The sequence below is a fragment of the Coenobita brevimanus genome, chromosome 20 (assembly GCF_032717465.1).
Source record: "Coenobita brevimanus isolate Jiangsu-jjx chromosome 20, ASM3271746v2, whole genome shotgun sequence".
Taxonomy (NCBI): Eukaryota; Metazoa; Arthropoda; class Malacostraca; order Decapoda; family Coenobitidae; genus Coenobita; species Coenobita brevimanus.
In genome coordinates, this window is record NC_136973.1 from 10,020,356 (window position 1) to 10,046,040 (window position 25,685).

Sequence of the window (25,685 nt, forward strand, 5' to 3'; positions counted from 1 at the left end):
TCTTTGTACCATGCCCATACAGCTGGCATTTCAAGCAATGCAAAGGGTTAGGGATGTACTGCCGAACGTGAGTGATTTCGTAACCAACTTTGATATCACTAGGAAGAGAAGATTTGGCAAACGTCAAGATGATAGTTGCTGTCTTCGTCCTTATGCCTTCCGAGTAACGAGTTATGAATTTAGCCTCAGTGACATCTTGCTGCACCAATTCACTTACGATCTCGTCCTCGCTCATCACCATGAGATCCCTGCAAGTGACAACACCCTTGCAAGAAATTCATGGAGACTGGGATTTTGGCTTCGACATCGTAACAATGGAATTTGCGCAGTTTCAACAAATGCTTTACCTGTGCTGAGTTTACAGTTTTGACCAGGAGATCTCCATTAGCAAGTTTTTTTTACCTGTTCGACTTCTCCCACACAATGGTCAATCACCTTCTTGATAAGGAAAGGATTGAGACTGGACAGGGGAGTGGAACCTAGCGCATGAATAGTGATGTATGTCGCATTAGCTATAGGTATGTCAAGTGGGGCTCGAGTCTGGCGTCCGTCAGTCTGGGGGTGGTCAGTCCGGTCGTTCCTACATTCGTCAGGACCACCTCCCCCCCTGAAGGGGGGAGAGGCCGCAGGGGTTTCCATCATAGTAACCACTCCCCCCATGAGGGGGAAGTGGGAAGAACGAGAAAAACAAGCAAGGGACAAAGTACCTGGGAAAGACACACCTAGCCTGAGATTACCCTCTCAAACCACTCTCGGGAGGATGCGCCTGTGTATAACTCACACCCCAGAGCAATCAGTGGGGGGTACACTCCAGATGCGAGAAAGCAAAGGCAATCTCAGTAAGCAGATACAGACACCTACTATATCTTTAATAAGGGTAGGGAGGAATGTGAACGCTAGCTAACCTAACTTTATTAAGGGAAAGTGCAAAACTATTGCCGGTGTGGCAGCCCTAGAATCTGGAGGAGAGTTCAGCACACGACCGTCCTCTCCACAACCATTCATCAAAGTCCCAATTATCGCTGACCAGTCACAGCTTATATACAACTGGTTCGGTGCTTTATGTGTATGATGAGGATCCGAAACATACGAGTTGTGTCTAGACCAGTTTCACAGGACTCCATGATAACATAGTAGTCTGTGTTATAATACATGCTATGTATGCCACAAATGCAGAATGATTTGCGGGTGAACAGCATGGAAATGTTTCGAATCCAGTTTCAATAAGTTTCCCACAATTCGCCTCATAGCTCAGACCAAACTACCACTCTCAGTTGTTCGTTCGCCTGCCCTCTCTCTAACCGTAACTTCCACTTCCTGCCACTGAGGGGGGTACAGAAACTTTGGTGCGTGGGTGTACCTACCTAGGTGTCATATGATGCTGAAGTTCCCGGTAGATTCGTACTGTAAGTCCACACATTCCGCAAGGTTTCTTCTCCAAACACATGATGATCCTCTCCCCATGCTGGTCCTCGGGTAACTGCGGGAGCAGCGGGACGCCGTACCACGCCACACAGCCCTCCACACACCGCACACTCGCCCTGTCTCACTCCAGCTTCCGTGCCCAGAGTTGCCAGATGAGTCTAGACGATACCACCGTTCATCACACTGGCCTTGGTGACGAGAGCAAGATAACTGTCAGTTCGCGCTTGAAGGTAAAGATATCTTGCCAGGCAGAGATTGAGAAGGAGATTACTCTGATATATCTGCTTCACTTACTCGCTCCATAATTAGTCCCTTTGCAACAGGAGAGTAAGATTTTCTGTTTCACCTAAAGGATCACGAGCGGTTGCAAGGGTTTTTCACTGAACAAATCCCTTTAGCACTAAAATACCCACCGCTGCTGGACCGACCACCCCGCCACCCCCCACCCTACCACCGAGCCGCCGCCTCACCACCACCCCAGGAGGACACCACGGAGGGCCGGATCATCGAGAGACCGACCCGGAGCAAGAAAGGCGCCAGTGCTCCCCTGTCCTGAGTCCCTCTTTCACCCAACCAGTCCGACGGAAGCTACGCAGGCAAAAGACACGACCCTGCGGGCGGGGCAGCCTTCACCAGGTTCGGGGTGGGACTGAGCCAGACTCAGTCCCAGACAACACTGCGGTAATGGCCACTGTACACGCCGGGGAGGGAGTGGCCACTGTACACCCCTCAGTTGTTTCGCCCTGTAGCGCCGCCACAACGGCCACTGTACATGTGGGGGAAGGAGCGGCCACTGTATGCCCTTCAGCTACAGCCACATCTGGAGATGGCCTCAGAGTGTTAGCTATTGAGTGCACTCTGACTGGCAAAGGAAGGAGGAGTGGAACCGCGATAACGGCCACTGTACATGTCGGGGAGGGAGTGGCCACTGTACACCCCTTATCCACTACCTCCTCCTCCTACGGGAGTAACACCACGGTAACAGCCATTGTACGTGCCGGGGAAGGAGCGGCCACTGTATGCCCTTCAGTTACTTCTCGTTGGGCAGGCAGACCCGTGGTAATGGACACTGTACATGCCGGGGAGTGAGCAGCCACTGTACGCCCCTCATCTGCCTCTTCCTCCTTCAGGAGCAACACCGCCACAATGGCCACTGTACGTATGGGGGAAGGAGCGGCCACTGTACGCCCTTCAGCTGTGGACCTTAGGAATTGCAGAACTGCCACAATGGCCACTGTACGTGTGGGGGAAGAAGCAGCCACTGTACACCCTTCATCCGTGATTCCTGGGGTCATCCCGGAGAAGGAGGTCCCTTGTGCGGCCGGCCTTTCACCTCTCGGCTGTGTGGGACACCCTTTACTTACTCCCTCCAGGTGTGGTTCCTCGGAGGTGCTGCCGGAGTGGTGGCGCGGCCCTGTGTCAGTCCTGCCGCCTACCCCTGGTTGGTCCCGGTCTCTTACGGATGCCAGACAGAAGAGGTGCCTCAGTCTGCCCCTGACGGCGCCCCTCCCTACAGGTGACCACAGCACCCAGGCTCCTAGACCGGACCGGCAGGCCCCAGAGCCAGGCCACTTAGGCTTCACTCCCTCATGGCTCTCTGCCCAGAGTAAGAGGCGACAGGCCCACCTCCTGCAGCTGTTCAGCCCCAGCCCTGAGGGTCGCCCTTCAGGTTGAGGCCCCCAGGTCGGAGGGCCTCCCTGCACCCCACCGACGAGGCTCCAGGATGAGGGCCTCTCAGGTCAAGGCCCCCAGATGGGAGAGCCTTCCCGCACCCCCCTGACGAAGAAGGCCCGGGCAGTGACACCCCTGTGGGTGGTGCAGTCTCCTGCAGGAGGGCTCCCCAGCAGAGCCCCCTCCCACACCTGGGCACCTCCTCTGTTAAGTCCAGGAAACAAGGGCAAGTAGTGACTTTAACGCATCTCGTGAGCCTTGAAAAACCACAGAGATGGGAGTGAACAGTGACAGTGAAAGAGTAAGGCCAGAATAATACCCAGGCAGAACAGAAAAGACTAGTAAACACGGGTACAGAGACATACGGAAACAGTGAGGGCGTGAGGAAAAACCAAAAACCTGTGAACAGTGTCTCCGCGACTAAGTAACTATCCCGAGTGTCGCGATTCGCGCTCTGACAAGTTATAGTAATATTTACTCTCTTGACCCCTGGCCCTCTTTACCCCTAGTGCATCTGATTTAGACTATTAAATGCTAGTTCTGCCCATGAACATAATACGGGTATAGAGAAATTATAGCTCACCATTGATGTATAATTGCAGATCTCCATTCTCTGCCTGTGCTGTGTGTGATACATTATATTGAGAAGCTAACTCTGTAAACCTGTCTCCATCATATCCTGTAACTCTTTGTTTTTATATTGTAACAGTGTATTGAATTAAGACAATAGACGTGTTAAGGTGTACTGCCTAGTTTTTATGCCCTGTTCCTTTGTGGGTGCTTTATTTCCGGTCCGGAAAGAGGACCCCGCTCAGTCGCGGGCATTTTTAGGACGAGGAGTCGGACTAAAAACATCCCACATAACAAGCACCTTTTCATATCCCAGCACTGAACACCAATTTTATGTGTGTCGTTCCACCACTGGCACCAATATTATGTGTCGGTTTGTATAAATTGTGTCCCCCCTGTGGCAGGGGGGACACAATCTGGCCGCTCTATAGGGTGGTACTACTACTCTGCAGCCAGGTTGTGTTAGGAAGAATATTGCCACCGTATTCCCTGCGTGTCGTAAAAGGCGACGAAAAGGGGCGGGGTGAGGGGACTAGGGACCCCTCCTCTGTTTTTTAGTTCCTAAAAAGAGACAGGCCAGAGAAAGGGATGGGGGATGGAGTTATCCCTGTATCCTGAAGATTGGGTCTATGAATGTGCGTGGATGTAGTACGAATGAGGCTAAAAGGGAGGAGATTGGGAGAATGTTTGTGAGAAGAAAGTTGGATGTGTTAGCTTTGAGTGAACGAAGATGAAAGGGAAAGGTGAGTCTAAGTTTGAAAGTGTGAATGGAAGATTGTCAGGTGTTGATAGAGGAAGGGCAAGAGAAGGTGTGGCCTTGTTAGTGAGTCCGGAAGTACAGCAGTGTGTGATTGAATGGAAGGAGGTGTCATCGAGACTGATGTGGGTGAAAGCGAAATTTGAACGTGAGTTGTGGGTGTTTGTGAGTGCATATGGGCCTGGTAGCGAAAGGGATGAAGAAGAGAGGGAGTCTTTCTGGAATGATGTTCATGAGTGTCTGCAGGGTTTTGGAGCGAATGTGAATGTGGTAATAATGGGAGATCTGAATGCTAGAGTGGGAAATGTAACAGTTGAAGGTGTAGGTGATATGCATGGTGTGCCTGGAAGAAATGAAAATGGGGAACGAATGATAGGGATGTGTGTTGAGCGAGAGATGGTGATTGGAAATACGCTATGTGAGAAGAAAGATATTTATAAGTATACATGGGTGAGACAGGAGGGTGGAAGGGTTGTTGACAGAGCTTTGATGGACTATGTGGTTGTGTCTAGGAATGTAATAGGAAGATTGTTGGATGTGAGAGTTCTGAGAGGGAAGGGTGGAGGTATGTCTGACCACTACCTGGTGGAGGGAAAGTTAAGAGTAGGTAAGAGATGGGTGAGAGCTAGGAGAGTTAGGTGTGGCAGGGAGGTTTTGAAAGTGAGTGAGTTGGATAAAAGAGAGAAAAAGATAGAGTATCAGGAGAAATTGAAAGATGAGTGGAATGCAGTGAAAGATCGGGAAAATGGCAGTGTGGAGGAGGAATGGCAGTTGTTTAAGAGTGCTGTGGTGGGGCATGCAGAAGAGGTGTGTGGTGTGAGACATGTGGGTGGTGGTGTAAGAAAAGGAAGTGAATGGTGGTGCGAGGAAGTAAGTATGGCTGTGGCTGAGAAGAGACATGCATATGAAGAGTGGCTCCAGAGGAAGGATGAGATGTCATATGAAAGATATAAGGAAAAGAGGAATAGAGCGAGAAGGGCTGTGCCTGATGCTAAAGTGGCAGCAGATGAGAGATGGAGTAGGCAGCTGACAGAGAATTTTCAACAGAATAAGAAAATGTTTTGGAAGGAGGTGAAAAGGGTGCGAAAGGGAGAGTCTGGGAAGGAAGAACGAGTAAAAGCAGAGGATGGAAGGATGTTAATTGAGATGGATGCAGTAAGGAAGAGATGGGCAGAGTATTTTGAAAGACTGTTAAATGTAGAGGAGGAAAGGGTGGCTGAGACTGTGGCAGATAGAACGGTGCAAGGAATAAATGTGTTGGGAGAGTTGAATGATTCTTTGATCACGAAGGAGGAAGTGGAGAAGGCAGTAAAGGAGATGAAAACAGGGAAAGTTGCAGGTATGGATGGGTGTGCTGTGGAATGCCTGGGGGGTGGTGGAGTGACAATTGTTGGCTGGTTAGTAAGATTGTTGAATGTGTGCTTTGTGAAAGGTATGGGGCCAGTTGACTGGACAAGTGCTTGTGTGGTCCCATTGTATAAAGGCAAGGGTGATAAGTATGAATGTACTAGCTTTAGGGGTATAAGTCTGTTGAGTGTTGTAGGTAAGGTGTATGGTAGAGTGTTAATTATGAGAGTTAGAGAGGGTACAGAGGGAGGGATTGGTGATGAGCAGTGTGGCTTTAGGAAAGGGAGGGGATGCGTGGATCAGGTGTTTTCTGTGAGACAAGTGTGTGAAAAGTATTTAGCGAAAGGTAAGGATGTGTTTTGGGCATTCATGGATTTAGAGAAAGTGTATGATAGAACTGATAGGGAGGCTTTGTGGACTGTTTTAAGATTGTACGGACTTGATAGTAGGTTACTAAAAGGGGTGAAAAGTTTTTATGTAAATAGTAGAGCGTGTGTAAGAGTGGGAAATGCTGTGATTGATTGGTTTCCCATGAGAGTGGGGCTGCGACAGGGATGTATGATGTCGCCTTGGTTGTTTAATATTTACATGGACGGTGTTGTAAGGGAGGTGAATGCAAGAGTTTTAGGTGGAGGTCTGAGTCTGGTGAATGTTGATGGTGGAGAGTGGAATCTGAAGCAGCTGTTGTTTGCAGATGATACTGCACTGGTGGCTGATTCAGAGGAGAGATTGAGACAGTTGGTAGAGGAGTTTGGAAAAGTGTGTGAAAGGAGGAAATTGAAAGTAAATGAGAACAAGAGTAAAGTGATGAAGTGTACGAGGTTGGTAGATGGTAGGGGGATGAATATAGTTTTGAATGGCGAGTTGCTTGAGGAGGTAGAGTGTTTTAAATATCTGGGGTCACATGTTGCAGTGGATGGAAGAATAGATGCAGAAGTGAAATTTAGAATAAATGAAGTAGGAAAGGTGCTGGGAGGAATGAAAAAAGTGTTTAGATGTCATTCGCTTAGAATGGATGTAAAGGGAAGGCTGTATGAGGGTGTTGTGGTACCGACTGCATTATATGGGGCTGAAACATGGAATATGGGTGTAGCAGAGAGGGAAAGTTTGAATGTAATGGAGATGAGGTGTCTGAGGAGTATGTGTGGAGTGACGCGTATGGATCGAGTGCGAAATGATGAAGTGCGAAGGAGAACTGGAGTTGTTCGGGAGATGGCTGGTAGAGTTGAGCAGAGGGTGTTGCGTTGGTTTGGGCATATGGAGAGAATGGATAATAAGCAATTGGTGAAAAAGATAACTAGATCTGATGTGAGAGGTGTAAGGCTGAGAGGAAGACCACGAATATGATGGATGGACAGTGTGAAGAGAGTGCTGGATGCGAGAGGGATGTCTGTTGAGCAAGGAAGAGTGGCTGTGCATGATAGAAATACATGGAGAGAAATTGTGAATGAATAAGTGATGACACAGCCCTGAGGGGATATTCTCCCGCATTTGGTCTGATCAACTTTCAGGTCAGGTGTGGGTAAGGGGATGGGTCTGCTATGATGTGGCAGGGGTAAACCAGCTCTGCTGTCGGACCCTGCTGCCTATGTCACTGATTGCATTGCGCAGTTGACCCTTGTGCGGTGTGGTGCGGTGAGGATCTGTCCGTTCTCCCCTTTGGGGCTAAGATGCAAATGAATGTGTTTGAATGGATGAGTAAATGAGGGAGTGTGTCGTCCTGTCTCGGCTACCTCCCTTTCCTTGGGGGAAGCAGCCTAGGTATACAGATTGTATAAATTCCTCAACTGGTCACTAATATATCAGCTTATTGGAACCCCACAGCTGATCACCAATTATATATCAGCTTAGATGTGACCTCACTGTTCCAAGCAAGGTTAGTAAAGTTGCTCCAGGTCGAAGTCACTTCCGGCTGACACTCCACTAAAAGTCATTCTCACACACTGGAGATGGTGGGAATCGTGTAGATCCTGTTGAAGGAATTGTAGAGGTAGGTAGCGTGTGCAGGTGAACTGAAAACTGAGCAGATTTCTCTCTTTATATTGGCCACAGAAAGATACAACTGCGACACAGAGAGCTCAGAGTATATACGTCCCTCCCGTTTGAATGATAAGTGCGTTCTGCTGTTAGCTGCCTTCCCCCACTGGGGAGTGGCACTGAAATCAGCATAAAATAGAGATGCCAAGCATCACAGATACTCGGGATTTATACATGAATAGAAGCATCAAAACCTTACCATGTACATTATACACCTCAGTAAAGTAGTATTGATTACATTCAAGTATACCAACAAGGTAAATTTTCCCCCAAGACTTTAAACATATATACTGTAATGCTAGGTGAAATTAGGCTCGACTTCTCGTTCCTATTTCACCTAACAAGGAGCGGGGTCCTCTTTCGAGACCGGAGCTAGTGCAATAGAGAGGCAGGACACAAAAACTCTAGGCAACAACCTTTACACGTATATTACCACAGTCAGACACAGGACAAATCAGCAGATATTACAGCACAATATATAGCAATATAAAACCTTATCTAGGATATGTGTATCTAGCAGGATACTTGCTTCTCTGATAGTAATGACAACACAAACAATCCTAGTGTATCAGGAGTGCAGTAAATATAGGCGCGCGCGGGGCGCGGGAGGGGGGTTGAGTCTCACTAGGAGGAGATAGGCGAGGTGCGGGGAGTGACTTGTGACGGCTAGGGGAAAGTTATGGTAATACTGGAGGGCGGCAGATATTAGCCGTGAAGTTTATATGGTTTCCACTAGCCAAAAGACTTTGGTAATTGATTTTATTCTTGATTTACACTTACTCGAGATATTGGAGTGAGAGAGGGTGATAAACAAGATTTATGGGTAGCGTGGGGGAGGCAGAGAATACTATTATTAGTTCCTTTCACAATATTCCTTCACAGTAATGGGGGTATGTCTTTATAGGGGAATCTCCCGGCGGCACAGGCTTATTAATTGTATAACAGGAATGTCACTCACACGTATAGTCAATCAGATCTTGTTCCACACTCTCGTCTTTTAACTTTTCACTGTGATCTTATTTACCCCAATATTCACTATATGAAATCACTGCACAATACTTACATTAGGAGAAATCACACTTAACCTAAATCACTCGTGCTGCAATATCACACGTATTCATCAGGGGGATAGGCAGGAACACGTCGTCGGCGATCCTGCCGGGCTAGGGACACCGCCAATGCGAGGCGTGCTGAGAGGGCACGGGATAACTCGTAAGGGCGTCCTCTCGCATCCTGGGCTTCCCGTGGCTTCCGGGCTTGGCTCAGGCGTGTGGCCCTCAGGACTGGGGCCGAATAGCTCCAGGAACCTCTTTGATAAGTCCCGGCGTCGTGGGGGTGTAGAGACATCACGCCCGTGTGTCCTGGGGAGAACCAAGAGAGACTGTGGGCTGCGGTCTCCAGCGTCTAGGGGCGCCGACAGGGGAGGGCTGCGGCAGCGACTTCCACTGGGGTCCGTCAGGTGCGTCTGCTCTAGAGCCAGGCGTAGGGAACAGAGACCAGGGGAGGCTGGTAGGCCTGTCTGGATCACTCTGGGACAGGAAGCCTGGGCTCCAGTCTCCTGCCGTGGGGGCGTCTCTCTATTCACCTCTCTCTGCACACCCTCGGAGCGACCGTAGATCGTCTCACGAGGAAGGGAGCGACAATAGGTCGTCTCTACCAAGACACTCTCGGAGCGACCATAGATCATCTCACGAGAATGGGAGCGACCATGGATCGTCTCTACCGGAGCACTCTCGGAGCAACCATGGATCGTCTCTACCAGAGCACTCTCGGAGCGACCATGGATTGTCTCACGAGGATGGGAGTGACCATAGTTCGTCTCTACCGGAGCACTCTCGGTGTGACCATAGATCGTCTCACGAGGATGGGAGCGACCAGAGATCGTCTCTACCGGAGCACTTTCGGAGCGACCATAGATCGTCTCACGAGGATGGGAGCGACCATAGATCGTCTCACGAGGATGGGAGCGACCATAGATCGTCTCTACCGGAGCACTTTCGAAGCGACCATAGATCGTCTCTACCGAAGCACTTTCGGAGCGACCATAGATCGTCTCACAAGGATGGGAGCGACCATAGATCGTCTCACAAGGATGGGAGCGACCATAGATCGTCTCTACCGGAGCACTTTCGGAGCGACCATAGATCGTCTCACGAGGATGGGAGCGACCATAGATCGTCTCTACCGGAGCACTTTCGGAGCGACCATAGATCATCTCACGAGGATGGGAGCGACCATAGATCGTCTCACGAGGACGGGAGCGACCACTGATCGTCTCTACCGGAACACTTTGGGAGCGACCATAGATCGTCTCTACCGGAACACTTTGGGAGCGACCATAGATCGTCTCTACCAGAGGGGCGCCGTCTGGAGTATCTTTTCTAACTCCACCCCTAGCTGGCTCAGCAATTCCACTCCGCAAAGGTAGTGTCCTTCTCCTACGGTGGCGGCGGCTTGGTGGCTGCATGACACAGGGGAGCACGGCCCGGGCTGACACATGTCGCTGTTGCTGGGAGTGGTGGTGACTGGTGGCGGCTACCCCGTGGGGTCCGTGTGGGGGTGTCGGCGCATTTTCGGGCATACTAAGCTGTGTTTGGCTTGCCCTGTCGTCGGGGGTACTATAGTATTCTTCGGGGGCATTGTTCTTCAAGCTACGCATTTTACCACTCCCCCTGTAAAAAGTCACGTCCTCGTGGCTGGAGGTGGAACGCTTGTGTGTTGGAGGTGGTGTAGATGGGCTGGAGGTGTTGCAGCATAGTTTGCCAGGCGACAGTGTAGGGGTTCTCTTCTTGTGCTGGGTCGCAGGTGAGGAAGAGTGTGAAGGTGGCGGTGGTAGACTGGAGGAGGTTTAGCAGGTGGTGTGGCCCGCGGAGTCTGTGGTTCCTGCCAAGGGTAGGTGCCCATACGGCCCGCTTCACTCTCATCTTGCTTGGTGTGGCTGTCAGTGTGGTTGGGGGCTGAATGCTGGATACTGCAGGTAAGGGCCGGGTTTTGTGCCGTGGTAATGTGGCGTTGTCTCTGGGGAGTACAGGTAGAGGGGATTTGGGCCTGATGTAGCTTGACGGTGTGAAGTTGTGGAGGGGTGGGTGGTGTAGGGGTGTGTGAGTATCGGGCGGGCGGGCGTGAGAGGCGGCCCGAGCGGGTGGTGGTGGTCTTGAGGGTCGGGGTGGGGGGAGAAGTGGGCGTCTGGGATGGGCGGGTTGTTTTGCGTGTTGTGGGCGCTGTGTGGCGCGATGTTGGCGGAGTGGGTGTACGGATGGTGGGTGGGGGAGGGGGGGTGGTAGTGGATTGTGGTGAGGGTGTGGTGGCGTGGGCGGAAGATGTGGGAGTGGACGTTGAGGGGGAGGCCATGGAAGGAAGGGGTGAGGGTGAGGGAGGGGTGGCGGGGGAGGCGTCAGGTGAGGTGCTGGGGGTGGTGGTGGCCGGCGAGGTGGAGATGGTAGGGGGGGCAGAGTGGGAGGGTGAGGAGGAAACATAGCACTCATATGTGACTGTAGAGGGTGGTGCGGGAGCTGGAGGGGGCTGGGGGTGTGGGGCCGGAGTGGGGGAGGTGGGTGTGCGGAAAGGCCGCACGTGACGGTTGCGGAGGGTACGGGGAGTGCCGTGATAGTCTACGACTACTTGGTATGGGTTGGGGACTTTGGTGATTGTGTGAGGCCCCGTGAAATGGGGGGCGAGCTCGTGGGGAGTGGGAAGTTGGGCGACAACGACTGTGTCACCCGGGTTGAAAGGGTTGGTGGCTGGTTTGGGTCCAAGGTCTAGGTTCTTTTGTAGGTGGTATATCCGCCCTTTTAGCAGGTGTAGCGGGTCTGTAGTGGGAGCGGAAGTGGGCGGTTGCAGGTGATGGTGTAGGGGTAGTAGGAGGGGGGTTTTGCCAAAGATTCTTTCGTGGGGGGAAACCCTGTCTTCTTGGGGGCACGAATTCATGCCCCATTGGACAATTTTTACATGTGCCGGCCAATCGTCGTCTTTTGTAGCCTCGATTCTGGTGCATAGCTGATTGATAAGGGTACGATGGCTACGTTCACATACCGCCTTCCCTTGTGGCCAGTATGGTGAGGAGTGGGAGATCTTGTACCCGAAAATCCTGGCTAGTTCTTCCCAGACTTTTCCCGAGAACTCGGAGGCATTATCGGAATGGATGGCTTGGGGAATGCCAAAGTAAGGGAACACGTGTCGGAGCAGGGCATCGGCGACAGCGACGGCATGATGTTCCTTAGCTGGGCAGGCTACTACGAATTTGGAGTACGTGTCTACAAAAGTGATCACGTATTTATATCCAGATTTAGGGGGAAGAGGGCCTACTACGTCGATCGCCAGGAGTTGCCAGGGCTTGTGGGCAGTGATATGGCCAGATGGCCCGGCGGTCCGGGTGATATCTTTCCCAAGCGCGCAGGCGCGGCAAGTCTGGATAATTTCCTTGGCGAGGGTGGAGGGATTTGGGGCCCAGTAAATATCATTGAACACCTGGAGTAATTTTTTGGTGCCCAAGTGGATGCCGTTGTGAGCATGTAGGTGTCACGGGGTGTCACGTGCCGCATCGGGGTCAAGAGGATGTGTCCGGACGGGGTTAGAAGGTGGTCGCCTTGTCGGCACAGCTTGGGGAATAGGTGAGCAGGGATCCAGGGAGGCCGTTCCTTGTGGTGCCAGAGTTGTAGTAGGTCGGGGTCCGGTTGTACCGTGTGGATGGGGAGGCAGGAGAGGGCATCTGCATTGGTGTGGAGCTTTCCGGGTCTGTATGTAATCTCGTACTGAAACTCCTCTAGGGTGTCACGCCACCGGACGAGTTGGGCGTTATGGGAGTCTGATTGGCGCAACCACTGGAGTGATTGGTGGTCGGTGATTATCGTGACTTGGGTCCCGGAAAGATAAGCCCTAAAATATTGGAAGGCCCAGATTGTGCCGAGGCATTCTTGCTTGGTGGCGGCATAATTTTTTTTGGCTGGGTTCAGAGTGCGGCTGGCGCAGGTGATGATGTGTTCCCGGCCGGCCTGTACCTGGGCTAGGACGGCACCTATCACGGTAAGGGATACATCCGTGTAGAGGCGAAAAGGGAGGGCATAGTCGGGGAAGGCCACGATGGGGGCCGAGACAAGCTTGTCTTTTAGCTGTTGAAAAGCAGCTCGCCGATCCTCGGTCCAGAGGAAAGGTTCCCCTTTTTGTGTCAAGTCGTGAAGAGGCTTAGCGATCTGCGCGAATCCCTTCACGAAGCGACGGTAATAGGACGTGAGTCCCAGGAAGGCGCGGACGCCGTGGACATCCTGCAGAGGTGGTATGTCTGCTATGGCACGGAGCTTGTTGGGATCTGGGGAAATTCCTGCTTGGGAAATAGTATGTCCTAGGAACGAGACAGTCTTAGCGGCCAGGACACATTTAGAAGGATGTAGCTTGAGGCCTGCCTGGTGAATTCTGGTGAAAACTCGACGGAGGCGCTGCAAGTGGTCGGTCCAGGTCTGGCTAAAAACAATGAAGTCGTCAAGATAAACTAAACATATTTCCCAAGTGAGGCCGCTCAAGACAGATTCCATTAGTCTGGAGAAAGTGGCAGGGGCGTTGCAGAGGCCGAATGGCAGAACATTGAATTCGTAATGTTTGCCATTACTGGTGGAAAAGGCCATCTTGCCTCAATGGTCCGGGTGGACGGGGACCTACCAGTATCCAGACTGGAGGTCGAGGGTAGAAAACCAAGACGCCCCGTAGAGAGAGTCTAGGGAATCGTCAATGCGGGGGAGGTGGGTGGCATCTTTAATGGTGATGTCGTTCACACGGCGGTAGTCAATGCAAAACCGCATCGTGCTGTCTTTCTTTTTTACTAGAACGACGGGGGAGGACCACGGGCTGGTGGAGGAGGAGATAACACCTGCCTCTTCCATTTCGCGCACCTGGCGGTCCTCCTCTCTGTCGGGGGTTCTTGCGTCAGGAAGGTTGTCGTATAGGTGGGCCTGTCGTATGGATTTCGTGCGACAGGTACGTAGTATGCCCTATATCTGCTGGTCCTGTCGCAAACAAATCCTGGAAATCCAGGAGGAGGCGGCGTAAGGTGTCTGACTGCTGGTTGGAGAGATGGTCAGGGATGGAGGGTAGAGGGGTGGGGTGGTGGGAGGAGGATGGGGCACAGGGCTCGGCTTCCTCCATCTCTCCGATGATAAGCCCTTTGGGGAGGGTGAGAGGGGATGGGGCGAGATTGGCGATGCAGATGGCGGCGTGTTGGGGAGGGAGGAAGGTGGGGGACACAAGGCAGGCAGAAAGGGGTCCGGAGGGGAGGAGGGGGGAGAACAAAACGGATGGACCTGAGGGCCTGTTAAGGGGCACCCATGCCTCATGGTGGGAGGGGATGGTAACAGCGGCGGAGATGGTGGCAGGGAAAGAGGGGGCAGGAGTGGGGTGGAAAGGCATGGGAGGGGGAGGAGAGGGAGGTGGAAAAAGGGGGGGAGAAGGGGGGCACTGGGGGAAGGAAGAGGGCGAATCCTCCGACCGGGGCCGCGGCGTGCATGTGCAAACGGCTGGGGTGGAACGGGGTGGGGGGGCGGAACTGGAGTTGTCAGTGGCGACAGTCGATCGTGGCTCCGAGTTTTTGGAGCAAGTCTAGCCCTAAATACCCATCATAACTCCGGCAGGAGGAATAAAAAATGATGAATGGATGTTGGGCGGACACTGGCTGGTGGGTGTCGACCCATAGGGCCCGAGTTTCCCCATGGATGGGCAGGGGGCCATCCCCCGCGTCCACAAGGTGAGTGGTAGTAGGGCGGAGTGGGCCAAACCGCGATCTGTAGCGGGAGAAATAGTGGCTGTAAAGGCAGGACCTGGCCGCTCCTGTATCGACTAGTAGTCTGGCCTTCACACCGTTTATTTTCATCTTGTGGTATACTGGGTGGGGATACTTAGGGGTGATGGCCCCCGCCACCGTGGGTTGGTGCGGGGGCGGGCCTAAAAATCCAGCTGGCTAGGGCTCTAGTTCTCCTGTTCCTGCTCTAGTTCTCCTGGATGAGGCTCGTCCACGGGCGTCAGCTCGTCTTCTGGGGCCTCGCCTTCTAAGGCGGACACTTTATGCGAACCCGGGGCTGTGATTCTGCGGCGAGCAGCTTTAAGCTGGTCCCGTATGTCATGAAGGGGGCAGTGGGAGTTGCAGGCTGTGAATTCCCACGGGTTGATAAGAATTAGGTTCGGGTTTTCTCGCGGGGCAGGGCGCCGATGGGAGGGGTGTGCCCTGGGCGGGCTAGGCGTCGGGGTCGGGCTGGTGTGAGGCAGAGGTGGACGCGGTGTGGCTGGGGGAGCCAGGGGTCGGGTGGGGAATTTCTTAACAACGTTAATTTGTTGTGAAGGGCAGGCGGTCAGGAGGCGCCGCATCAGCTGTATATCTCTATCCATGTCTCCTGTTGGGTCATGGATAGTGAAGTGTTGTTTCACAACACTTGTGAGTACTCTGAGCAGAGTATTAAATGTATGCTGATCCCGGATTTCCTCATCTGCCTCCGGGTAGGCAGCAGTAACCAGGCATCTTGCCTGTATCAGGGTATTATCTAAATCCCCGTTGAATGCGAAACTAACCAATTTGGATAGAGACACTACTTTCCCTAACGATGGGGTGATGGCTTGTACAGTGAACTTTGTAAAGTTCTGCCAGGTGAGTTCTGGGACGATTTTCGGCGCTATGTTCGCCGCCGCTTTACCCAATAGTGGTAGTGTGACTGCAATTTTTTGTTGGTCATTTTCAAAGCCAATATCCAGTAAGGGTTTAATTATTGCCAGATATGTGTGTATATCATACTGGTCGGGGTCAAACTTGGGTAACCGAACGTGCGGTTTGGTTGCCATTTTGCCAAATGTTTCCAGATTACCTCTCTCTTACGCCCGAGTCTAGAACCACCGCTGGCCACCAGTGTAATGCTAGGTGAAATTAGGCTCGACTTCTCACTCCTATTTCACCTAACGAGGAGCGGGGTCCTCTTTCGAGACCGGAGCTAGTGCAATAAAGTGAGGCAGGACACAAAAACTCTAGGCAACAACCTTTACACGTATATTACCACAGTCAGACACAGGACAAATCAGCAGATATTACAGCACAATATATAGCAATATAAAACCTTATCTAGGATATGTGTATCTCGCAGGATACTTGCTTCTCTGATGGTAATGACAACACAAACAATCCTAGTGTATCAGGAGTGCAGTAAATATAGGCGTGCGCGGTGCGCAGGAGGGGGGTTGAGTCTCACTAGGAGGAGATAGGGGAGGTGCGGGGAGTGACTTGTGACGGCTAGGGGAAAGTTATGGTAATACCGGAGGGCGGCAGATATTAGCCGTGAAGTTTATATGGTTTCCACTAGCCAAAAGACTTTGGTAATTGATTTTATTCTTGATTTACACTTACTCAAGATATTGGAGTGAGAGAGGGTGATAAACAAGATTTATGGGTAGCGTGGGGGAGAGAGAATACTATTATTACTTCCTTTCACAATATTCCTTCACAGTAATGGGGGGATGTCTTTATAGGGGAATCTCCCAGCGGCACAGGCTTATTAATTGTATAACAGGGATGTCACATGTATAGTCAATCAGATCTTGTTCCACACTCTCGTCTTTTAACCTCTCACTGTGATCTTATTTACCCCAATATTCACTATATGAAATCACTGCATAATACTTACATTAGGGGAAATCACACTTAACCTAAATCACTCGTGCTACAATATCACACGTATTCATCAGGGGGATAGGCAGAAACACGTCGTCGGCGATCCTGCCGGGCTAGGGACACCGCCAATGCGAGGTGTGCTGAGAGGGCACGGGATAACTCGTAAGGGCGTCCTCTCGCGTCCTGGGCTTCCCGTGGCTTCCGGGCTTGGCTCAGGCGTGTGGCCCTCGGGACTGGGGCCGAATAGCTCCAGGAACCTCTGTGATAAGTCCCGGCGTCGTGGGGGCGTAGAGAGATCACGCCCGGGTGTCCTGGGGAGAACCGAGAGAGACTGTGGGCTGCGGTCTCCAGCGTCTAGGGGCGCCGACAGGGGAGGGCTGCGGCAGCGACTTCCACTGGCGTCCGTCAGGTGCATCTGCTCTAGAGCCAGGCATAGGGAACAGAGACCAGGGGAGGCTGGGAGGCCTGTCTGGATCACTCTGGGACAGGAAGCCTGGGCTCCAGTCTCCTGCCGTGGGGGCGTCTCTCTATTCACCTCTCTCTGCACACCCTCGGAGCGACCGTAGATCGTCTCACGAGGAAGGGAGCGACAATAGGTCGTCTCTACCAAGACACTCTCAGAGCGACCATAGATCGTCTCACGAGGATGGGAGCGACCATGGATTGTCTCTACCAGAGCACTCTCAGAGCGACCATGGATCATCTCACGAGGATGGGAGCGACCATAGATCGTCTCTACCAGAGCACTTTCGGAGCGACCATAGATCGTCTCACGAGGATGGGAGCGACCAGAGATCTTCTCTACCGGAGCACTTTCGGAGCGACCATAGATCGTCTCTACCAGAACACTTTGAGAGCGACCATAGATCGTCTCTACCGGAACACTTTGGGAGCAACCATAGATCGTCTCTACCAGAGGGGCGCCGTCTGGAGTATCTTTTCTAACTCCACCCCTAGCTGGCTCAGCAATTCCACTCCACGAAGGTAGTGTCCTTCTTCTACGGTGGCGGCGGCGTGGTGGCTGCATGACACAGGGGCGCACGGCCCGGGCTGACATATGTTGCTGTTGCCGGGAGTGTTGGTGACTGGTGGCAGCTACCCCGTGGGGTCCGTGTGGGGGTGTCGGCGCATTTTCGGGCATACTAAGCTGTGTTTGGCTTGCCCTGTCGTCGGGGGTACTATGGTATTCTTCGGGGGCATTGTTCTTCATGCCACGCATTTTATATACATTATACTTCTCTGTCGCCTTTCCTTTACCCTAGGCTGTTTTGACTGAAAAAGGCTGTATGATTGCGCATCCTATCCCAAGCCACACTACAGTGAAATGGTGTTTGGTTCCTTATCATGCACACTTTATTACACAGTTAATTATGAATAAACAACTTTGTATGTAATATGTAACAATAGTGTGAAACTACAACTCGTCATTGGAAACGATGTTGGCACCAGAACATGTGAAATACTGTATACTGCGTGTCAGTACCTCCAACACTGGAAAAAAAAAAAAAATGTTTTACCCATGGTTGAACTGTAAAGTAACATACAACGATACTGTTTCTTTAACGTTGTTTTAAATAAATTGTCTAATACTGTCGTTCATTATGTTTCTTATACACAAAGTTGAAATACATACTGGCAATCAGTATTTTATAAAGAAGCAGGATGCATGTTGCGTTTATTGCACGTTAACTATATTTTGTATTACAAACTATAAGATATATACCAATATTCAAATGAATTTCATAGCAACTGCAGCACAAATCATGGCGTGAAAATGACTCTCAGACAGTTTAAATCATTTTTTTTTATATATATAAAATCCTCGGGAGGCTTACAGTGCCCCTGTAGCGTTATATCTGTCCCCCAGTCCGCCCCCTACGGCGCATGCGCGGGAGGTTGCCAGAGGCCGCCACAAATATGCCATTTGTCCTCTGATCTCTGTAGGGGTAACATGATCGGAGCCTCTCGCCCTTTTACAAACGGCAAATGGTCATTCCGGCTTCTCATATCATTCGTCTCAAAGCTTTCTCGGGTAGATTCCGCCCTTATATTAAATTAAGTTAGGCGGGAAGCAGTAAAAATTCGAATTTTTAAGGTATGAATGAGTTAGGTTGGATAAACATAGTTATAATTAATCATCTGGGGACGAGTTATCTAATCTCTTAGGCGTGAGGATTGCCTTAGCTTTGTTCTTACCCAATTGTATCTTTACAGGAATGAGTCAAGCTCGTACTGTCCCGTGTATTAAACCATTTTTATCATACATATCCTTGAAATTATAAATAATTTTGGGCTTTTGGCACACACTACTTCATTCGGTTGTGCATTCCACTGATCAATTGCCCCATTAGAGAAACTGAATTTCCTTATATCTTTATCACCTCTCTTTTTATGCTGTATTTTGCAATGTCCTCTTGCTGATGCTTCACACATATGATATATATTCATTTATGTCTATTTTCTGTTCCCCTGATATGCATTTATATACAGTAGCATAATCATGTCTCCTCCTCCTCTCTTGCAGCTTTGGTAAATTCACAGTCTTTCTCAGTAACTTAAATCCCTTAAGCTTGGTACCCATCTTGTAGCGGCCCGTTGTACTTTTTCAATCTTATCTGTGTTTTTTGAGATAAGGATTCCAGACTACTATGATGCATACTCCAGAGTTGGTCTGATGAATATTATCTTCCTCAGCATATCTTCATTTATATATGTGAATGCTATTCTCATATTAGCAAGCAATGTATACATGTTTCGTACCTTCTCACTGATGTGATCATCAGGATATAGTCTGTTACTGATAATTACCCCTAGGTCCTTCGATCTCCTTTTCTGATATGTGTAGGGTTGTTCTTCCTAACTTATAATACCAATCTGGTTTTTTCTCACTTTTACCAAATTTTATTACATGACACTTATCCACATTAACCCTTTAATACATACGCGGGCGTATCACACCCGACGCGTACCAGAGTTCAGTGATCACCGAGTGGGTTATTGTCTGAGACGGCTGGGCACCCAGATACCCTCCTTCCACGTGTTGTCCTAGTGGGGAGAGGTAGTGTTGCTCCGCTCTCTTCGAAGGAAATTACCATATCGGCGCCCTTGGGTATCTTACACTCATCGTATGTACTCCTGTACATATGTGACACAGGGTTTGTCATATCCAGCAAGTAGTTTGAGTATGATTTCTAAAGTGCTTTTCCTTGCAGGAAGTGAATATTTCTTAGAACACAGATATTTCTTTGTGAACTGTGAAATCATGGCCCACCATTTTTTGAGTGATGAAGAAATTGATAAAATAATGAACACCACTGGGTGCTAAGAATCAGAGTCCACCTGTCCAGTGCCTGGAGTGCCCTGTTCGGACTGACAGGAAGACATGCTTCCGGTGCACCAAATGTCAGAAGGCTGTCTGCCAGGGGCATTATTACCCTGTCTGTGGTGATTATTTGTGAGTCCAAGTAAGTGCTCATGATTTTGAGAATTGTCAAGGAAAATTCGAACAATTTATTTTTCTCACGGCCATAAATACACCACAAATGATAAATAGCAACTATTTTGGATTGCATACCACTGTGTTTTGCAATTATGATGTTTCAGTAGTAAAATAATAACATTCACTACTCAAGAAATGACATTTCCTGATAATTGTAAGTTCTATCCTAATTACCCCCTAAAACAAGGTTGTGGGGGTGGGTGGGTGGTCAAAATCACAGGGTAAAGCCTTAGAGAGGACCAAATACCATGTATATGTAGTGTTCAATTTCAAGGGTCTGGGATTGCATGAAAAATTACCAATCTTCGTACTCCATTTTTTTACTCTAAAAAAATAGCCCACTTTTTGTCTACCTCCACCACAGCCCACTTTGAGTCTGTAAGGATTAGAGTGCCATGTGCTGCAGCTCCAATGACCCAGGTGTGTGTGTGCAAGTGCAGAAGTCCACAGCTCCTGTTTCAAATTTTCCACATATTTTTTTTTTTAGTTACATCAGAATTTTTCCCCATTTTTGATACTTTTTTTCAAGTTACCATTTAACATTTAAGATATCATACAAACTCATGTACATAAGGTTCAAGTGAAAGTACAAAGCTTGTATTTTTTATATATGTATATGGTTTTACTAAATTTGGATTTTCACATAGGTGTATGACTTTCCGAAAAATGGGTTTATCAAACCCAGCATATGTACTAAGATGCAGTAAAATTAACGTATGTATTCTAGGGTTAAATTCCATTTGCCATTTATTGCTCCATTCATGAAGCTTGTTCAATTCCTCTTGCAGCTCTTTGCAAGAATCTATGTTAGTAATTGTCTTTTGAATTTTTGCATCATCTGCAAACATATTTAGATAGCTTCCATTTCCAATATTACTGTCTATGTCATTTATATATATTGTGGTAGGTGGTGGCGACCATTATCCACTCGCTTGATGTAGTGCTGCCTACTTCTTCCTTAGCCTGTATCATTCTTTTTCTGTGCCCACCCTCCTCTCTTCCTATTTCTCCCATCTTTCCTGTCACTTCTTATTGCTCTTCTTTCCTTTACAGGTGGCTTTACATTGAGTGACAAGCCAAATGGTTTCCTGTAAGTCAAGAAACCATTTACAACGCTGGGTGGTAACCATATAACCAAACCATACGTGCTCCCTACGTGTCAACAAGTGGGTTGGTGGAGGGTTAGTGCCCCTCCTCGTAAAACAACTAACTCAAAGTCAAGTGGCCACCCCTTATGGGATTATGGCATCTGGCAATAGATAGATAGATAGTCATTTATATATACTAAAAACATAACTGAGCCCTGTGGAACTCCACTGGTCACTTCCCTCCATGATGAGTAATTTCCCCTTAATATTGTTCTCATTTCCCTTTTTCTGAGAAAATCCTGCATCCAACAGTGGAGATTGCCTTGGATACCTCCTTGATGGTACTTCCATAAAAGTCTTTGGTGCGGTACTCTCTCAAATGCTTTCTTAAAATCTAAATAGATACTGACCACCCATCCTTCTCTATTCTGTAATGTTTCTCTAACTTTGTCATAATTGCTTTGAACATTAGTAACACATGATTTTCCCTTCCTATATCCGAACTGCCTCTCTTTTATCATACCATGTTCTAGATGTTTTACCCAGACTTCCCTTATCAGCTTTTGTAGTATCTTACAACACTGGTCAGTGATACTGGTCTGTTATTGAGTAGTTCTCATTGTGTTAAATTTGACTAGTGTACAGGTATTTGTAGACCTCACAGGTGGTTAAGAGGGATGAGTAAAGGACTCATGAATGGAAGGGAATGAAATGGAATGGAATAATTAAAAAAAAAAAAAAAAGGAAAGCGAGCACCAAGCCTCTCAATGACTAAGTTTCCCCCTGGGGAGGGGGGGGGGATAGAATACCTTCTCAGTATCCCTGCTTGTCGTAAAAACCGTCTAAAAGGGGCACTTTAATCTTCATCCTTCCTCTTTTCCCCCTCTGCTTCTTGTACTTTATCTGTCCCACCTCTCTGCCTTATATTTTCACTTTAATACCCACCCAACTCCTATTGTAGTGCCATATAGTCATTGAGTGGCTTGGTGCTTGCTTTCCTTTTTTTTTTTTTTTTTTTTTTTTAAATATTCCATTCCATTCAATGACTAAGTTATATGGCACTAACTTGGGTGGGTATTGAAAATATATGGCAGAGAGGTGGAACAGATAAAGTACAAGAAGCAGAGGGGGAAAAGGGGAAGGATTTTTAGTCGGCTTTTACGACAAGCAGGGATACTGAGGAAGTATTCTATCCCCCCCTCCCCGAGGGGAAAGGATTCGTGAGATAACCGTGACTGGGAGCTGGCTTAGTTTCCATTGATAGTACCCCTCTGGGGAGGGGGGACAGAATACTTCCTCAGTATCCCTGCTTGTGGCAAAAGGGGCACTTTAATCTCCATCCTTCCCCTCTTCCCACTCTGCTCCTGTACTTTATCTGTCTTACCTCTCTGCCTTACATTTTCACTTTAATACCCACCAAACCCTCTTCCATTATAGTGCCATGTAGTCATTGTTTTAGCTTGGTACTGGCGCTTATTATTCACCTCCTCTCGTACTTCATGTGTCTTATCTCTCAGCCTTATATTTTCACTTTAATAACCACCCAACCCCCTTCCTCCTCAGTGCCATATTTTCATTGGCTTGGTGCTAACTTTTGCTTTTTTTATTTTTATTTTTTTATTACTGTATTCAATGCATTTCCACTGATAGTACAGTATATAAATATATCCTGTGCTACTGGACACGACAGGGTTTATATTACTGCACATGTGTGCAGATTTAAGTAAACGATTGGTATTAAAATATGCCAATCAGTGATGTGTAGTAATGTGCCCAATGTGCTGAATACCCTAACTTAGGATTTTTCTTTTTTAAATTTCCCATAGCAACTAGTATCTGTAGTGATCTCAGTAATGTAACTGATAAGGGTTTTTACTTTATCATTATCCATTGAATCAGTAGAAGTGCTGTAACAGTGTGAACAGGAAACTTCACTAAGCTTACCCTACTGGAGTGCATACTGTTTTCATAGTATTTAGAGTTAAAAGTACTTTTCCATAAATGAAATTTAGAGGCTGATTTTTATTTCACATTGACTGAACTTGAACTATACTGGACTAGCCTAACACTCTTATGTGAGACTTCTCAAAACTAGAGAGAGATGTAAGATTTCTCAAACTAAAGGGATTGGATTGGATAATTGGAAAAAAAAAAGGAAAAGGAAAAGCTAGCACCAAGCCACTTATTGACTCTATGGCATTTAAAAGGGGTTGGGTGGGTATTAAAGTGAATATAGAAGGCAGAGAGGAAGCTATCTAAATATGTTTGCAGATGATGCAAAAATTCAAAAGACAATTACTAACATAGATTCTTGCAAAGAGCTGCAAGAGGAATTGAACAAGCTTCATGAATGGAGCAATAAATGGCAAATGGAATTTAATGTGGATAAGTGTCATGTAATAAAATCTGGTAAAAATGAGAAAAAACCAGATTGGTATTATAAGTTAGGAAGATCAACCCTACACATATCAGAAAAGGAGATCGAAGGACCTAGGGGTAATTATCAGTAACAGACTATATCCTGATGATCACATCAGTGAGAAGGTACGAAACATGTATACATTGCTTGCTAATATGAGAATAGCATTCACATATATAAATGAAGATATGCTGAGAAAGATAATATTCATCAGACCAACTCTGGAGTATGCATCACAGTAGTCTGGAATCCTCATCTCAAAAAACACAGATAAGATTGAAAAAGTACAACAGGCCGCTACAAGATGGGTACCAAGCTTAAGGGATTTAAGTTACTGAGAAAGACTGTGAATTTACCAAAGCTGCAAGAGAGGAGGAGGACATGAATATGCTACTGTATATAAATGCATATCAGGGGAACAGAAACTAGACATAAATGAATATATATCATATGTGTGAAGCATCAGCAAGAGGACATTGCAAAATACAGCATAAAAAGAGAGGTGATAAAGATGTAAGGAAATTCAGTTTCTCTAATGGGGCAATTGATCAGTGGAATGCACAACCGAATGAAGTAGTGTGTGCCAAAAGCCCAAAACTATTTATAATTTCAAGGATATGTATGATAAAAATGGTTTAATACACGGGACAGTACGAGCTTGACTCATTCCTGTAAAGATACAATTGGGTAAGAACAAAGCTAAGGCAATCCTCACGCCTAAGAGATTAGATAACTCGTCCCCAGATGAATAATTATAACTATGTTTATCCAACCTAACTCATTCATACCTTAAAAATTCGAATTTTTACTGCTTTCTGCCTAACCTAATTTAATTTAAGGGCGGAAACTACCCGAGAAAGCTTTGAGACGAATGATATGAGAAGCCGGAATGACCATTTGCCGTTTGTAAACAAAGGGCGAGAGGCTCCGATCATGTTACCCCTACAGAGATCAGAGGACAAATGGCATATTTGTGGCGGCCTCTGGCAACCTCCCGCGCATGCGCCGTAGGGGGCGGACAGGGGTACAGATTACGCTACACCCCCTTCCCTGCACCCCCAAGCTGCATGGACTCGCTTCGTTCGCCTGCTCTCTCAGAGATTTGTGCCCTTTTTGCAAACTTTGAGCACCCCTGTCTGACAGATCCTGTGCACGGCAGTGCTATAGATAGAACAAGAGGTTAGCACTAGAACATGATGCTAGTAACGAAGAAGTACTATGAACAGGATGCAGAGTCATAGTATTGTCTTATTCTTTCTTATATTATCACCCGCAGTTGAATTAAAATATACGCCTCAGTCCACTATAGGCGTTTTTTGTAGCACCTCGGAAAGTCAAAAGGGTTTGAGATTCCGCTGTTGGAAAGTCAAACTCCTCACCGAGGAGTTTGCCTCTGCTGTGGTGCATACCCAAACTACCAATCAGCGTGTTGTGTAGCGGAGTATAGCCAGTTAGGGACTTTAGCATGGTGTTTAATTCGCAATATCAGAAGATAACTATTCATTTTTTATATTATAATGCATAACAAATAATCATGTTAATGACTATATGACAATAAGGAATTCTAACATTGCTTTATTACGAAAATCAATCAATTTAAATGTTCCGTCTCGCACCAGCTCGCACCTCCAGCCCCAAAATGGCATAGGCGTCCAATGAATTGACTGTGGTTTTGGCTTCGTTCCAACGAAATTACAAAATTCTTACGTAACGTCTGTCAGTCATAAGTATTTTCATGTTATGTGTTTTTTGAGGGATATAGATGCATTTCCAAAACGTGAAATGTGCTTGGATCCCAAAATTTTCCAGTTTATCATACGTCTTACCGCAGGAACTGCAGCCATTGAAACAAGTTTACAAATCCACCGCGAGGTTGGGCTTACTTGAAAAAGAATAAGAGTGTAAATGGTTTCTACTGGCCTTAATTTCTGCTTCGGAATTGAACGAAAATTGTAAGTAATGCTCCTACGTTTATCTTAGGAGCATAAAATGTCATTATGAAAAAGGTGTCATCTCATTTCCTTGCAGACTGGCTATGTACGACAGTTCTTCCAGGGCTCACAGTGCTCGTTCGTCTGGCTGTGCTATTGCTTAGCGTTTTGTAAACTCCAACAGCGGAAACCCAAACCCTTTTGACTTTCCGAGGTGCTACAAAAAACGCCTTATGTCACATTAAGCGTCTGCGAATCCATTAATGACGAAATCGATGCAAGAGAGGAAAACGGACTTCAGTTTGT

At 48.1% G+C, this 25,685-nt stretch overlaps 1 protein-coding gene across 1 annotated transcript in view; it reads left to right on the forward strand.

Moving 5' to 3' along the window:
- The first annotated feature begins 1,448 nt into the window (after window positions 1–1,448).
- Window positions 1,449–25,685, forward strand: part of LOC145391857 (protein argonaute-2-like) — a 157,794-nt gene continuing 133,557 nt past the window's right edge. The window contains exons 1-2 of the mRNA XM_080266344.1: window positions 1,449–1,655; window positions 2,815–3,031. Of these exons, the coding sequence (XP_080122470.1) occupies window positions 1,449–1,655; window positions 2,815–3,031 (424 nt within the window). The remainder of the gene's footprint in view (window positions 1,656–2,814; window positions 3,032–25,685) is intronic.